This window comes from Clinocottus analis, unplaced genomic scaffold (genome assembly GCF_023055335.1).
Source record: "Clinocottus analis isolate CAN_PGR_092001 unplaced genomic scaffold, fCliAna1.0.p SCAF_22, whole genome shotgun sequence".
Lineage (NCBI taxonomy): Eukaryota > Metazoa > Chordata > Actinopteri > Perciformes > Cottidae > Clinocottus > Clinocottus analis.
In genome coordinates, this window is record NW_027175954.1 from 3,195,701 (window position 1) to 3,212,209 (window position 16,509).

The 16,509-nt window shown below is 37.6% G+C and overlaps 2 protein-coding genes across 2 annotated transcripts; both read left to right on the forward strand.

Moving 5' to 3' along the window:
• Positions 1-1,604: 1,604 nt before the first annotated feature.
• On the forward strand, positions 1,605-10,090 carry frg1 (FSHD region gene 1). The gene is made up of 9 exons (XM_068589099.1): positions 1,605-1,717; positions 2,547-2,614; positions 2,843-2,965; positions 4,879-4,936; positions 5,292-5,406; positions 6,314-6,418; positions 6,612-6,703; positions 9,214-9,324; positions 9,913-10,090. The coding sequence occupies exons 1-9, from the start codon at positions 1,659-1,661 to the stop codon at positions 9,947-9,949; spliced, it is 768 nt and encodes a 255-aa protein (XP_068445200.1). The 5' UTR covers positions 1,605-1,658; the 3' UTR covers positions 9,950-10,090.
• Positions 10,091-10,979: 889 nt separating this feature from the next.
• asah1b (N-acylsphingosine amidohydrolase (acid ceramidase) 1b) lies at positions 10,980-16,484 on the forward strand. The gene is made up of 14 exons (XM_068588983.1): positions 10,980-11,112; positions 11,236-11,282; positions 11,862-11,952; positions 12,029-12,115; positions 12,236-12,314; positions 12,429-12,503; positions 12,595-12,640; positions 12,732-12,876; positions 12,990-13,044; positions 13,132-13,213; positions 13,930-14,061; positions 14,937-15,060; positions 15,363-15,419; positions 15,510-16,484. Exons 1-14 carry the CDS (start codon positions 11,044-11,046, stop codon positions 15,597-15,599), a joined length of 1,179 nt encoding a protein of 392 aa, XP_068445084.1. The 5' UTR covers positions 10,980-11,043; the 3' UTR covers positions 15,600-16,484.
• Positions 16,485-16,509: the final 25 nt, after the last annotated feature.

Below are 16,509 nucleotides of genomic sequence, written 5' to 3' on the forward strand. Positions count from 1 at the left end.
CCTCACAAAACTATAACTAACAGCGTTATAGGTTAGACATGAGGAGAGTGAGGCTGATATCAGTGAGATCAAATTAAAAATAGTAGTTCTGGATTACGTGCATGTATAGTTTCCTGTGGCGACTGGCAAATGAACCCAGTCATTACCAATAAAAACTGCTCCAATATAAACATGTAATTACAGATTATAAATACAAAATTACTATTGCTAAATGGATTTAACAATAGGGTTTGATTTCATTTAAATTTAAATCATTAGAACTTTAAATTGTATAACTATAGACTTCATGCTTATTGAAGAGAATAAAGTATAAACATATATGACATGCGTTACCAAATAGAAATGATAAACACCGTGAAAATGAACTTTTTACAACCTAACAACCGATATGTTGCCTGTACTAAGAGCTTATAACTGATCATTAGTGACGTATCCATTGAAATGTATGAAGGCATGCGTTGATAGTGGAACCTTTAAATCAGCCTGCAGAATCAGGTGATGTAGCGTTTCTGTGACTATTTTGCTTGACGCTGTCTTCTGTCAGCTCTTTTTAAGTACTTATGGGCTTAACCACTCAGCGCTCTCACTACAAATTATGACTGTTTAATCCCATCAACAACAGGGGTTGCTGTCAAAGTATCATTGAATTTGACAAATGACAGAGGGAACACAAATGGGACTCAGTTGTGGTCGGGTAAAATGTTGATTCATGACTTCTGAAAACCCCACTGGCTAAGTTTCTCAAAGTTTACAAGACTGCCCAGATTAATCTTCCACTCTGAACAATTTTTCTTCAGGCACAGCAACACCAGAAGTCTCACTATGATATTATAGTTTCTCCCCTGCATCAGTTAAGATGTGCTTTGTGCTGGAGTTATTATAGGTAGTCTGGCTGAGTTTTGGGCAGCCGTCATCCGTTTTTCTCCAGTCTGGCCACTTTTTTTTCTGTTGGCTGTTTGAGTTCTTACCAATCGAGGTTTACTGCACTGAGCAGAAAGCACACGCAGCTGTCTAATTTATTTTACTTCTCGACAGGGTCCACAGATTATTTAATAGCTTCTGTCACAGGCTCCTAATTGGGCTGTTACTGTTAAATGAGGCACAATTTGCATACAGTCATCCATGCCTTCCTTACCTTGCACAGATAGCCTCTTGTTTTCTTCTTGACTTTCTAAAAGAAAATTGTTCCATCTGACATCACCTGTACAAACTGGCAGGAGTCAGTCAGTGCTCTTAATCTGGCCAGACCAGCATAGACAACACAATTATTAGTTATTCTATTAGTTATATTTATTTGTCATAAGTCCTTGAGTGACTATTTTTGAATTTCTGGTCTGGTTGTCAGAGGTTTAATATATATATATATATATATATATATATATATATATATATATATATATATATATATATATATATATATATATATATATATATATATATATATATATATATATATTGTTGGGGTTGCATTGACTTTCTGAAAGAAAGGCGTTCCTTTCTTAAATAAACTGTTTAATATAATATATATTGTTGGGGTTGCATTGACTTTGAGTGACACTTTGCTCAGCCTCTGTCGGAGGCTCTGAATGTGCCTCCAAAGCCGCCGTACTTGTTTCTAAACGTAAAGTCGTCGTGCTAACCACTAGCTCGGTCAAGCAATGGCTGAATATTCTCACGTGAAATCAACCAAACTGGTTTTAAAAGGTCTTAGCAAAGGGTAAGTGCTTATTGTAATTAACGCTGGTATCACTTATCACTAACATTACCTACTTCAGTTTTATATTCGACTAACTTACAGAGGTTTTGTAGCCGATGCTAAAGCTAGCTAAAGCCACAACGTTGGTGTTAGCTTCGTAAAACACGAGTTAAACAGTTTATTTATGTAAAAGACGTTGTTAAACGTTTCACTATCCGCGTGGTAACAAAGGTTGCTCTTAGCAAACACATCACCTCCTTCTATAAATAGCCAACGTTCGCCAAATATCACGAATTAATTTGTTCGAAAGTAGTTTAAAACAGCAGCAGAATCGTTAGGTATCATTAAGTTAAGTAACCGAGATAAACATACTTGAATACTTCCTAGTCCTACATTGACGCGTTCTTCAGCCACCGGTGAATACAAAATAGGATAGTCCAGGTGAGAGAATACAAACTATTACACTTGGAATCTTTTTTTAATTTTGAGGCATTTCAGTGTTTCATATTTACAGGTTATAATTAACAAATAAATACAGTTAAGCGTCATTCACTTTATTGTTGGGGGTATTTTTGACTATACTGTCTATAAAAAAAAGAGTCAAATTCTATGTTGCAGCACAACAAAATGTCTTCGAAGAGTTACTTCACTCCCTTTGAACATCTTTTGCCCGGCCTCCAGTAACTAAACCTCTCACCTTTCATATATGCATTGCTTGCAGGCCTACCTGTGTAATTAAACATTTATCAAACTAAATAGATAGATTTGTACTTTATTAATCCCCATGGGGAATATTGTTAAAAAATACTAATGAAAACATGTTTTAATATTTTATTACATTTGTTTACAGAAAAAAAAGGAAGCATAAAGATAAGAAGAAAAAAGCAGGAGATGGTGAAGAAAAAGCTGATGTTGTTGGTATGTTTATCTACTGTATTCCTGAAGTGTAGAAATAAACCAAAGTCTTTTGATATCTTGTTTATCTTTCCATTTGTTTTTCCTACTATAATTTTTTTTCTTCTTCTAAATTAAGTACTAAAAGTGTAATCTGATTGGACACTGCACCTTAAGGTTGATGTGTCTTTCAAGCACACAGCAGTGCCATGTATTACCACACCTTGTGACATGGGTCTTTCTGCTCTCCAGGTGGTTGGTGGTCTGTCACCAACTTTGGAGAAATCTCTGGAAGTGTTGCCATAGAGATGCAGACCAACGCTTACATCCATGCCATGGATAGCGGCCTATTCACAATCGGTGCACCACACAATGGTAAGAGGACGCAGTGGAAGATGAATTAATAATGAAAAATAAGAAGTCCATCTGAAGGAACTAGAGATGCCTTGATCTTGTTTTTTTGCAGCTGGTTAAATTGTCGTTCTTTGATGAGCCATATTGACTAATACACGCTGCATACCAATTGTTTATTTTATTATAAGAGCTGGTAAACAAGGCACCATACCAACATTTTTCACCACTGTCTTCAACCATCCTAAAGTCAGTCCTACACAGGCACACATTTTAAATGTTCTCCTTTTACTTTGTTAATATCTTCTATGGTAGTTATTTGTATGAAACACCCAAATATAATGTATTTTAGACAAACACATGCTCTGCTTAAAAAATCTGAGGCATTAGCTACATCGAAGAACTTCCACACTTTTTGTGAATAAAAAGATCTATATCACTCAGCTTTACCCAGGATGATAAATCTATGTATGTAGCGCAGAAAGAAATGAGTGGGACTTTACCTGGGAGGAATGGAAAAGCAGGATTACAATGTAAAAATAGCACCATGTGGAACGTAAGCTGGGATGGATTTCATTTTGTATGCAATTGAGATGAAGATGCAAATTCTACATCTGCTTGCACAGACCACAGTTGTACAAACTTGAAGAACTTAAAACTCAATTTGGAGGTTACATTCACTGTCGGCTCTAGGCGTTGTGGGGATGACGGGGCTTTTGCCTTCAGACCACAAAGCAGTAGCCTAAGTATTTAAGTAGTAAATCCAGACACTAGACTCAATAAGGCTGAACCGGGGTTGAGTTAAGGGCTAACTCTGAGTTTTCACTCACTTCTGCCTCTGAGCACTTCTGAGGGAGAGTTGCTCATCGAAACGGTCTGCTCAGAAAGAGAGACACGATTTACAATATAGTCAGCCCACGTTTTGTGAGAACCAGTGAAAACGGCTAGTAGATTGAAACATCCCAAATCCCTTAGTGGTCCCTCATCCTCTGCATGCACATAAGCTCATTTCTAGGAGATGAAAGTGGATGCGAGCTAGCGGTAAAGAAGGAGACATTAGAGATCTCGCCCTCTTTACTGGATTTTCTGCGGAGTGTCTGGATGATACAGCGTTTTAGAATACTGCCAAAAAGTGTCTACATTCACCCTCAGTTCAGAGGAAATATTCTCTTAACCAACTCTGAGGGTCACCGTCTGAAATATTCCAAAGATAATCAGCCTTTTGAAGAAGCAGCTTGTCACATTGTACCTCTACTTTATTAATGCGTTCCTCGTAAATGTCTCGCCTCGGCCTGATGCCTGTATGATGCACTAGAAATTGTGCGAAACTTTGTTTTATTGTAAAGGTCAGGAAGGGACCTAATCAGAAGCAGGCCACTTAATGAAATCACGGAGACCTCAGTGTAGAATAAAGAATTGAAATGCAACACAACTGTTCCCTTTTGTGTCTTATTTCAAAAGTCTCGGTGCTGCTGAAATGGATCCAGATGAGCACAGCGCTGTGTAGCCAGAGGGTTTGCATTATTCATTACAAGGGAAAGCATTACTTAAACATGAAGCAGGTCTCAAGTATAACTTGCCATGAAAAAATAATTATGCACCTTTTTAATAATGGAACATAATTGAGACACTGTAATGAATTAAACACTAAATTATTGTTTTTGTGTGGTAAAAGCTTTTTCTGTTTAATCTAAAAGATCAGTGCTCGAAATATAGATGGATAAATATTTGGAATATTATTAAATAAAATAAAATAAATAAAAATATGTAAATAGTAAATTGTGTTTGTATAAAGAGTATATATTTGTTTTTTACAGGTAGAAAGAAGCTGTTTATCAACAAATCAAAAAAATTAACTTCTCTATATAGAGCCATTTAAAAAGCAATAGTAAGAACTGTAAAAACTTTAAAAGGTAAATGTTTTTTATTTGTTTCAGATGGTGAAGGACCTGACCCCCCAGAACAGTTTACGGCCGTCAAGCTCTCGGACACAAGGTGATTAAGACAAACTGCTGATCACATTTGCATCCACAAATAATCCTTTCCCAACAGATTTAGAACCCCATTTCTGCAGGGAATTTTTCTATGGTGTCTAAATGTATAAGAGTAATTTATCTTCTCCGTGTGCTGGAGCCATTTCTTTAGTTCATCTTAGATTTAACTCTTCACTAATATTATTAAACCGTTCCAGTCATGAAGACAAAATCCTTGGCATAGCGTGGAAATAACCCATTGGTTTCCAAATAAACATCAAATTAGGATGTCTGTTTTTTTGAGGGGCATTGAAAAGGCCCATATTGGTGTACTGTCACCGTATAATTTTTTTTAAAATTTTTTTTTGCTGTTACAGAATAGCTTTGAAGTCTGGATATGGCAAGTACCTCGGTATCAACTCTGAGGGCTTGGTAGTCGGCCGCTCCGATGCCATTGGCTCCAGGGAACAATGGGAAACTGTCTTTGAGAATGTGAGTGGATCTTCTGTAGTCTTTAGCTGTATTACATGTCTCTAGAGGTCAAACATTGTATTGATAGAAATGTTGATGTGTTTTCTCAACTTGGAAACATCAGTTAAACAACAACATAGTCATTGGGGCACAGTGTGCGGCCATCTTCTCTTCAATATGAGCTGAAACAAAAGTATTGATAAATAGATAAGTTAATTAACAAAAAAGAATTAAGAAATCATCGTAATTTTTCAAGCAGAAATTAAATCATTTCGCTGGTTTTAGCCTCTGTTGTGACTATTTAATGCATTTGTTGGTCAAATATGAAAGGTATAAATAAATGGGGGGTTTGAATCTTGGTCGAATAAAACAAAACAAAAAACACATTTTATGATGTTAACTTGAGTTTTTTTAAATAAAGATGGCCGTTTTTCACAATCGTGAATTGAGAAAATGGGCAGATTGATCGAGCATGAAAATATTGATTAGTTTCAGCTGTAGGTACAAATCTTGCTAAAATATAAATATATATTATGATAAAATAAATATATATATATATTCTATTGATGCCCATATTAGTTATTGAAATAAATGTTAATGGCGCATCATGTAAAGGGACATGTGCTGTCCTCTGCTTTTCACGTCCACTTATGGATGATTAGAGAGAAGCCCATGAGAGAGAGCACTTAGCTGTAGTAACTGTAAAAACAACTCATTCACTATGCAGGATGCGTCTACCGTATCACTTCAGCGCACTGCTCGCCTCCATGCTTTGTTAAACATATAAACAACCTGCCCGGCACAACCTTGAGGCTCTTTTACGGCAAATATCAGGCAACCTTTCATGTCGGTCGCACCAACCAATCCTGCTGCAAATCTATCTAATCAACTGCCTCCTCCTCTCTGTTTTCTCCCTGTTCTGCCTCAGGGCAAAATGGCTCTCATGGCAGCAAATAGTTGTTTCATCTCCTACAGTGAGGACGGGGACATCGTGGCCAAGAGCAAGACAGCAGGGGATGACGAGATGGTGAAGGTGAGATGTATAAACGTGGTTCTTCCACAAGGTCGCATGTTAATCCTTTCACTTTCAGCATGCAATCTCTGTGGGGTCCTGACTGTTGTGATGGAAGGGGAAAATGTTTGTGGCCTCACTTCATGGGGGGGTTTCAAGGTATTGATATTTAATGCAAAGCTTCTCCCTCGTTCTGTTTTTTTTATTTCTGCAGATCAGATCGAGTGCGGAACAAGAGGTCAAGCGTAAAGATGACATCGTAGAAGAAGACAGGGGCAACGTGAAGTCTTGCGAGGTCAATTATGTGTACGTAACTTCCATTTTATGGGTACACAAGCAGCCCAATCAATGACAAACGGGGGCTTCTTGCTGCATATAACATTCTAATTTACTGTCTGCCATTTTCTGCCAGGTTCAGTTGCTCTTTTGTGCTGCTTTTAATGTGAAACTTTAAAAGCCAATCAGATGTTCCTTCACCCAAGTGCTTTCACATATTAGGGCAGCTTAGGGGAGGTGGCTGTGGTTTTAAGTTTGTTCACGTGCAGGTTAAATACAGAGTGACCAGACAAATACAAAGCCCTGTACATAAACCTGTAATACATGCTATATTTGTTTAAAAAAAATATAGAAACACAACACGTCCATCTGGGGAAAAGACAGATTTGAGGATTCTCGATTAACTGGATAGAACCATAAAAAAAAACGTTCCTCTAAACTTTGCTTTTTGGGGAATGACTTAGAAAATTGACCTCATCAGAACTCTAAAAAAGGAATCAATGCAGTCTGATATTGCTGCATTTATAAAGTGGTTACAAGCTAAATAACCACTCGACAATACAACCACACAGCCTCACAAAGGACCAGAGTGTAATCACCTCCTCTCCTAACAGAGCGCTGAAAACAGTTAAAAAAAAATAGTGTTGGAATTTATCTTCATCTGCATTAAAATGCCACCAGAGTTCACATCCAATAAGAAATGTATTTACACAGCATAGAGTCGTGCTATCACAGCCAGTGTTGAAAAGACACAGATAAACAAAACAATATCAACAAGTACACAGATAAAACTGAAATAGATAAATAGTTTGTATTGAATTGTCACATGACCCTCGTAACTAGTTTTGGTCAGTTGATGATAATTGGTTTACTAAAATGCCTCCGAAAAAATCCATCTCTGCATTTAAATGCTCTTTTTGAATGATGTGTCCATATACAAAACTACTTTTAGTTAATAGCTTGAAAAATATAGAGAGTGAATGTATTTTCGGTTTAAACTGCATCTCTTGCTTTTCTTTGAAGTGGCTGCAGAAAGGGTCTTTTTTTAAAGTGGTATTTGTCTTTAAACTGTTGTCCCATTGTATCAATACGTATATTTGTGTTGCCACAACATCTTGATGTTTAGTCGTTTACGTAGTTTACCTTTCAGCCTCCTCGGAAAATAAGTGCTCAAGCACTATATTTTGATCGAAGGGAATTTAGGGTGATTTCCTTCCCATTATCTTCACATTGTGTCGTTCTGTGCCGACAAGAGTTTGACAACAAAATCACAGGATGTGCAACGGGGCCTTTGAGCTACTGCCTCATCAGTCCTTCGCCTTTTTAAAGATGCAATTGATGGTCTGCTGTTAGAGTGGGAAGAGAAAGCGAGCAACACCGCCTATCAGCTTCCAACGCTGCAAGTGTTTTATATACGGCCCCGTCTGTAGCTTATTAAGTTCAAGGCAATATGTCTGAAACTGTTTTTTGCTTGGCACGCTTTAGTGTTCCAGCTCTATTATTTGTTTCAGATGAATGCTGTGGAAATGGACTCATCGTGTTGACATGTTGATAATGGCTGCCCTTGAGCCTGTGTCTTGATGTAGTGTTTAGTGTCTAAATGCCTTTTAGGATGGAGTGCAGCTTGGGAATCATAAAACAAAGGCAGAGCAAAGAGAGACTAAATATCAAAGTTTCTGACTGGATACCTGGTTGTTTGGTAGCTGTTTGAGCATATTGGTAAAAATCGCCGACTTTAGAATATTCATTTAGTTTATATGTAATTATTTTAAGATGCCATGCACGTTTTCAAGGAAAAATGTTCATAAAGGTTTAAATGAGGAGAACAATGTCCTCTCAGACACAATGAGGTGGCACCTTGTTTAATTGCTGGCAGAGCTTATTTAGATGCATAGAGTGCCGCAGGGATAACATATTTTACACACTGGTGCCCTCGACCAAACTACAATTTAGTTTGTTATACATATTTTGTTATAAATATTGCATATTTCGTTCAAAAAAAAAAATCTAAATAAATGCACTTTTTTTGTCGCGTAAATGTAATTGCCAGGAGTAAAAAGCTAAAGTTAGGCTCCAAACAAATGACACCACTTGAAAGTTAGTCAGCTCAACTAAAAGCCTAAACATCAACAAGAGGGATATTTTATTTGAGGCAGCTAACCAAAAAAAACATTCAAAAAAATAATTTATTTTAAATTAAATTTGCACTCATTTCGGGGTTTTATGTCTCATTCATGCAGAACTCTAAAGATTCGAGCCAACAGTTTGATGATAAGAAGGATGTTACACTGCCATTAAACAATTCCACTTCCAGAGTATTTAAATAATAGTACAATATAGGTAGGTAGGTAATACTTGGTCTCATTGTTTGGAGTTCTTGTCAGAGATTTAGCTTCTTGAAGCCTCGGAGACAGTTCTTCAAAGATGATAAAATACGGAATGGGGCAGAGATGCTGTGTACATGTGGGTAGGGTCCTGTGTCATTTGCCTCTGCGCATCCTCATGTAATAATCTTATCATGTTTGCTGTGTGAATTACAGGAAGAAGTTTCAGAGTTTTCAAGATCGGCGGCTCCGGGTTAATGAGGGAGACTCCTCCACGCTGAAGAGAGCCAGAACAGATGGAAAGTTTCATGAAACTTTGCTCGACAGGTGTGGAAATAAGCTCATTTGATATTTATTTACTGGCAGCATTCAATTTGTTTGAATCAAAGTACTCAAACCGTTTGTGTTGACCCAGACAAAAATGTTCCATAAAAGTGTAACAATAGGACCAGCCTCCGTTCATCTATTGTGTTTTAATTTGCAGCATTCGATGTTATTTGAACGTGTGAAAGCTCACAGGCAGATGATTCAGCCAGCCTGCTGCTGTCATAACAGATTGAGGAATCTATTTACATCATTAACCTAACAGTAATAACAAGTAGCGGATGTGAGAATTTATGCATGTTAATATTTCTCCCACCTGGCATCATTAAATACTCAAGTGTGTTAACAGAAGCACGAAACAAAGCTGCAGGCAGGTAGCAGAAACCCAAGTATTTTTTTTATTTTTTATCAGAACAATAAATAATATTTCTATTAAAAATGAAATATGCCACAGTTTCTTTGTAATGAATCTTAAGTTCAAAGTAATTTTATTTTGGGGATAGACATCTATTAATTAATAATAACAGAATATAGATTGATTCTGCTCACATGATGTTGCACTGAGTGAAATGTGTCTTTTTTTCATTTCAGGAGAAGCAAAATGAAAGCAGACAGGTACTGCAAGTGAAGACTCAACTTTGTAGCTTACTGCCATGTTTTTGTAAATATCTTTGATCAAGATTTGGCCATTTGATCTGACATTTAATGTACCCTTTTGTTTTTTATTTTCTTTTTAATATCTTTGAATAAAATGAGATGGTCAAATAAATGTGGTCTCTTTGTTCTCTCTTAGGTTTCGTGGCAAATCCTAAAATTGTGCTGTATCATGAAAAAGTGCAAACCTACAGAACTAATTCTGGAAATAAAACAAGCATATTATGTCTATACACCCACCGACTTAGACAACTGAGAACTGTACGTACTTAGATAAACAACTTACAAACCAGTGTTGGAAAGTAACAAAGTACAATTACTGGAGGGCTGTCAAAAGTACAATTTTGTGAGACTTTGCTTATTTCCACTTATGCTTTTTTATATAACCACACTGATTTCACAGAATGATTTCTGGGATTGGATTAGTTCAATTGTCATTATTCAGTATATTTATTTTCTTTCTTTATAGATTATATTATTGTGATTTTTCCTTTTTCCCCTTACTATTGCAGTTGGTCTATTTTTTCATTTAGTCAAATTATTTATTCAACAATTGCTCATGTAGATTTTTTTAATTATACATGAGAAATGGCCAAATACATTTAAACTAACATACCAGGGGCAACTGCAGGGATTTAAAAAATCTAAAGAAAAAAAGCATGAAACAAACATAAAAAGGGACAAACTCTGATTGTGTAATTATTAAATATATATCACAAGCGAATGGCATTTTTGTTGGAACAGCTGTTGGTCATGTATTTTCTTTTTACTTCCGCATGGGACCAACCATTGGTGATCACTTTTGAGGGGTGTTTTGTATCACTTCCTTATTTTTTTGTCGGACGTTCTTACTTTTATAACAAATAAAAGAAACATCATTTTAAAATAATTAACTTCTTTGAAAACCCGTGTGAATAATCACTTATTTGTCTCTTTTTATTTGTACAAAGGCATTTTATTTCGCGAAAGAACTTCCGGTTTCCCTTCCTATATCACTCGGGTTACTGTCACGCGGTAAACAGCAGCAGCTACTCGGACTTGCAACAGTCTGACTAAAATCCTCCCAAAATGGGTCTCTATATCGTAATAATTGCAGTGGCTTTATTTTCTGTTACGTCGACACAGTTTATCCCACCGGTAAGATACTTTGTTTTGTTGTTTAACATGTTCATTTGAAAAATACCTCACACCACGTTGAGCTGTATTGATATTGTTTACTCTGAAGTCACACACAAACCTTTCATGTTCATTTATTTACAGTACACAGAAGACTGTCGGGCAGACATGTATCCACCAACGGGCCCCACGTAAGTAACATTAGTCTGTAAAAGTGTTACCCCTGTTTAACTAGTTAGTTGGATTACACTCATGGACGTGTTTTGTAACTCATCATAACTGAACTGTGCTGAGTTCACTTGCTCCTCGTAATTCTGTACCTCCCAAATTAACAAATTGCGGTTAGTAAATGCTGCGTTTCTTTGGACATTTACAAGAACGACGATGTGTGTGTAACTAAAAGCTCGTGAGTTATATGGGGAAGTATTGGATCGAGTGTTTTTGGAGTTTGACCCGTAACGGGGAATAAAGACAGAATATGTTGGTCTCTGCTGCATCCGAGGTTTACGCCCACTCTCGCTCTGTCTCTTGAAAGTCCCCCAAATTGATGAAAGTGCAATACTGAATTTGCTGGAGTAATTGGATTAAACTGGGATTTACATGATAGAATTAGCCCGCATGGTCTCAGCGGTCGCATTATTGTACAACTCCAGTGGCATTACATCTGAAGTTAATTAAAAATCCTGTTCGAGTCAGGGATGTTTTGACGAGGCTGTTATCATTTTCACAGTTGTGCTTCAGTGGCTTTGAATAATGTCCTCCCTAATCAGGTTCAAAGGAGCTGTCAGTTGGTACACAGTGGACCTGGACTCTCCTCCCAGCAAGAGATGGACGACTGTCATTACTGACAAGAAAAGTGATGTGAGGACAAAGTACTTTGGTCAATCAGAAATATTCATTTAAATTTGTTTTTACTGATGATTTTTTTTCTTTGAAGCTGGTCAATGTGATTCAGGCCATCAGAGACTTGGCCAACGCTTTTGTTCCCAGTGGAAGGCTGATTGAGCTTGTTGACATTACACTGGTGAGTTATTTCTCTCTCTCTTTCTTTCTCTGAACTATGTTTTCCTTTTAGTATAACTGCCACGTTTTTATTGTCACCAAAGGCTTCTTGATTGTAGCGTGTTTGTTTAATGTTCTGCAGCCTTTGATGGTGCCTACACTCCCAGAACCTTTCGGGGAAGAAATTAAAGGAATTGCGGCCGTTGCAGGGATTCCTCTCGGTAAGAAAAGAAAAAAAATCCCATTTTCGTGACTGTTTCTAAAATTGTTCCATTGACCTCTTGTCCTAATTTTTTATTAAAAAAAAAATGTTTTTCTTCATTTGTATAATCTAGGTGAAGTCGTCCTGTTCAACATCTTCTATGAGGTGTTCACTGTGTGCACATCGATTGTTGCAGAAGACGATAAGGGTGGGTCATTGTCCAGAATGTGATTTATTAACCGACTTTAAAACAGCGCCACAACAATACTGACATGTTTTCGGGCTTTGCACTCTTACAGGTAACCTACTCCACGGTAGAAATCTGGATTTTGGATTATTTATGGGGTAAGAAATCCCCCCCCCCCCCACCCTAAATGTAAGACTCAGATTCCACTTAATAAAATCTCATGAATCCCACTTCTGTCCTTCTTCACAGCTGGGATATGAAAAACAAGTCCTGGATCATTAGTGAGAAGCTGAAGCCTCTGGTGGTAAACCTTGACTTCAAGAGAAATAACCAGACTCTCTTTAAGTCCACAAACTTTGCTGGATATGTTGGCATGCTGACTGGCATCAAGCCTGTAAGTCAACTCGGCATTACACATTGTTAAAATCCATGACAGCTGTTGAGTTGATTATACTTCTTGCACAGTTCTGGATGTAAGAACGACTTTTTCCTCCATTTGTCTCCCAGCACATGTTCTCTCTGACTATGAACGAGCGCTTCAGCATTGATGGTGGATACATCGGTGAGTGAAGAGCTGTTCGCACTGCCTTTCGACACAAGGTCTCTTTTTTGTGACGACTTGTCGTCATCTAAATCTGTTCACGTGCAGGAATCCTGGAGTGGATCTTGGGGAACCGAGATGGGATGTGGATGAGCTTCCTCACTCGCTCTGTTCTAGAAAATGCAAACAGGTATTCATTCCTCTTTTTGGTGTTTTTTTTAAAGGTACATCAATTGATGTGATGCACATGTGTGATGGCCGTAATGTCCTGAAAATATGTTTTTCGGTGCACCATTATAAGGAAAATGGAAGACCATAAGCTGATTTCACAAGACTAAGAAAAAGGCTTTGCAACTTTTTTTTGACTTGCTAGGAAATGCATTCAACATGTCTGTTAGGTCTCAAGGATTTAGACGATGCAATTGCCGACATATGTGAAGGGAAAATTATAATCCAAGCTCCACAGGGACCTTTTTCTTAGCACCCGAAAAATATAATGCTGTCATCAGTTTCAAGTTTAACGGCAAGGCAATTTAAATGCTAAACATAATAAATAAAACAATATGGGGACAATAAACGCAAGACAATACAAATGATGTAAGGTCTATAAAAAAAGGATTTAAGAGTAGAATAAAATGAAAGATTTAAAGAAAGCTAGATTTTAAATAAACAGATTAATCAGGGGACTAAAAACTACAGCGTACTTCCAATACAGTTCAATATATGAATGCATTGTCCACAATATAGTGATAAAAGACAGTGGGAAAACAGAAGTTTGAAGCTACAATTTTTAGAAGAAAGCAGATTTATTTATTTCTGAATTCATATGCATGGTCCATACAAATTGAATGCTGCCAAGCGACCTCGTCCCTGTATCAACAATGAGTCTTATCCCGCTCTCACCAGCTACGAGGAAGCCAAAACTCTCCTGGCTCAGACCAAGCTGCTGGCTCCAGCTTACTTCATCCTCGGAGGAAACCAGACCGGCCAGGGCTGCATCATCACCCGGTCCAGACTGCTCAGCATCGATATCTTGGAGTAAGTAGCGGCGCTTAATCTGCACTTTTTTTATAGCCTTTATAGATTTGATTAGGCTTTATTATCTCCCTTAGGAGTGGCAGCAGCACACAGTTCTCCACATGCACACAATCTCTTTGTATACACTTCAATAGCGCGCGCATGCACCCAAAAATATGTCACATTCTGCCAATGAAAGCCTAAATATTGAACGAACTAAATGTCAACAATACAGTATGGTCCTGGATGTTGTACGTGGTTTAGTCTTTACGTGCTTTTGTGAATCTAAGACCTTTGGTTCAAGCACCAAAACAGTTCATCCACATAAGTACAGCTATGTTTTTACAATACATTTGAAGAATTTCAAAAGTCAAGCTTCAATCTTTCCGCTTTAGGGTCATGTTATCTCTTTACACTGTGCCATAGGACAATGGTTATATGGCCTCATTATATAAGAGAGCTAAGATTCTGAGTTCTGCAAATTTTGATATAACACATGGGTATGTATCCCATATTGAAGTGCCTTTTTTTTGAAAAGGTGAAATTTTAAGAAATGATGTAAAATCGAGAAAAGGACCTCAAGGAGTTGATCATCATGTATGTTTGATCCATGGGGTTGTTGTTTTGAATCAAAAACACTAACCTACAAAATTACAACCTGGCGGTGATTTATTATCGCGTACCCGACCGCGAGGAACAAACGTAATGTTTTGTGCTTGCGTCACATGACTCAGCGTTTCTCATGGGTTTTTATTGTGAAACATCACTTGCTGAACGAGGAACTGGTGACGGCTTTGGTTTCAGGTCACCTGATCAAACAGCTGGTTTGCTTGCTGTGGCAGCATATCACATGATGGTTCTTTTTAATTATTATGATTTTGATTCTTGTTTTTCAGGATCGACCTGAAGATGGGCCGGTGGTATGTTCTGGAGACGAACTACGATCACTGGAAGGAGCCGTTGTTCCTGGACGATCGCAGAACTCCGGCCAGAAAGTGCATGAACCAGACGGCACAGACGGTGAGGACGCAATCTTAAACTATAGCTACAGCTGTGTATTAAATGTAGTAAGAGTTTGAGATTTGCCTCTGTGTGTTGAGTAGAGGTAAAGTAGTAAAGTACACGTTACTTAGTAAATGTGCTCGGGTCCATAGAACTGGACACATTTCTGTCTCTGACCTTTTTTTAACATCTGAAAACATTCACATCCTCTAAATCAGTCATGTGATGAACAGAAATGTAACTTGTGACAAATTGTACTCAAGACCTCAAATGAAAGTGGTGAAAACCCCTTTTTGATCTGTCCTTTTTTTTTCTTTTAGAACATCTCACTGAAGACCATGTACGATGTCCTCTCAACCAAACCGGTGCTCAACAAGGTGAGCCCTTTTCTAATGCCCGCTTTTTAGGTTAAAAGTCTGCGAGATTTGTTCAGTGTAACCAACTGTTTCTCGCTGTGTTTTTCACAGCTGACTACGTACACCACACTGATGCAGGTGTCCGAGGGGAAACTGGAGTCGTACATCCGCGACTGCCCAAACCCCTGCATGCCCTGGTAACTAACGGCCCAACTCCTGAGCCCAGATCAGTTTGTAAAGGCCGACCTGCGTGGAGCTGACTGAAGGGAGGTTGTTGCATTTAAATGTTTGCACAGCGACCAAATCACCCGAACCAAAGTTTGTCCTGACGTTTTTGTTTTTGTTTTTTTAGCCAAATCAAGATTACGTTGAGGATACTAAATCATACTTGTCTCTGTCATGCGGGAAACTGGCACAAAAGTGAATCAAACTTGTAAATTCCTTGTTATTTATATTGCAATTGTATACGTGCCATTGAGTCCAGCAGTGGATTGCTGCGTGGGCTAAGGGAGATGAACGCTTTTGTGTCATTAAATAACTGCTGAATATTGTTGTATGTATGCCACATTTGTAAAATCTTCCCACACTGACCATGTTGTGCCTTTCTCGTGACCACTTAACGCACTAGTACTGATAAATCTGCCTCGTAGTGGACCACTTCCTTTTTTTTTTATTTTAAAGACGGTTAACAAAATAATTTCACAATTAAAAGGTTCTACTAGTATTTTCTGATTCTGAATTTTTTTTTTCTTAATGACACTTTAAGATCTGTGACACACCAGTAACATATTAGTAACTTATTTTCTTACTTTCCACTTTTTCACATTTCTGACTTCAATTGTCTTGACAAAGAATAATTTGATTCAATTAGTTTATAACCGTTTTCACATACTAGACGATGGCTTTTTTGATGTAGCGTGCCATATTTCATGACCTAACATGCTGACTTTTTGAAAACATTTAAAAACGTTGCACGTTAGGACTTTTGATATTCTATGGCTTTTTGAGCAAACTATGCCGTGGTTAAAAAAAAAATATGACACTGTATTTTGACTTGTACCTCACTTTAAATGTTTATGACTTTGTTTAATGTACAATAATAAACAATGTG

Bases quoted from the DNA above. Each gene is read 5' to 3' on its own strand.
- asah1b (XM_068588983.1), top strand. From the start codon at position 11,044: ATGGGTCTCTATATCGTAATAATTGCAGTGGCTTTATTTTCTGTTACG. The intron at 11,283-11,861 runs GTAAGTAACATT...CTCCCTAATCAG, and splicing joins TATCCACCAACGGGCCCCAC to GTTCAAAGGAGCTGTCAGTT. The intron at 12,315-12,428 runs GTAAGAAAAGAA...TGTATAATCTAG, and splicing joins CGTTGCAGGGATTCCTCTCG to GTGAAGTCGTCCTGTTCAAC.
- frg1 (XM_068589099.1), top strand. From the start codon at position 1,659: ATGGCTGAATATTCTCACGTGAAATCAACCAAACTGGTTTTAAAAGGT. The intron at 1,718-2,546 runs GTAAGTGCTTAT...ATTTGTTTACAG, and splicing joins TTAAAAGGTCTTAGCAAAGG to AAAAAAAAGGAAGCATAAAG. The intron at 5,407-6,313 runs GTGAGTGGATCT...GTTCTGCCTCAG, and splicing joins GGGAAACTGTCTTTGAGAAT to GGCAAAATGGCTCTCATGGC.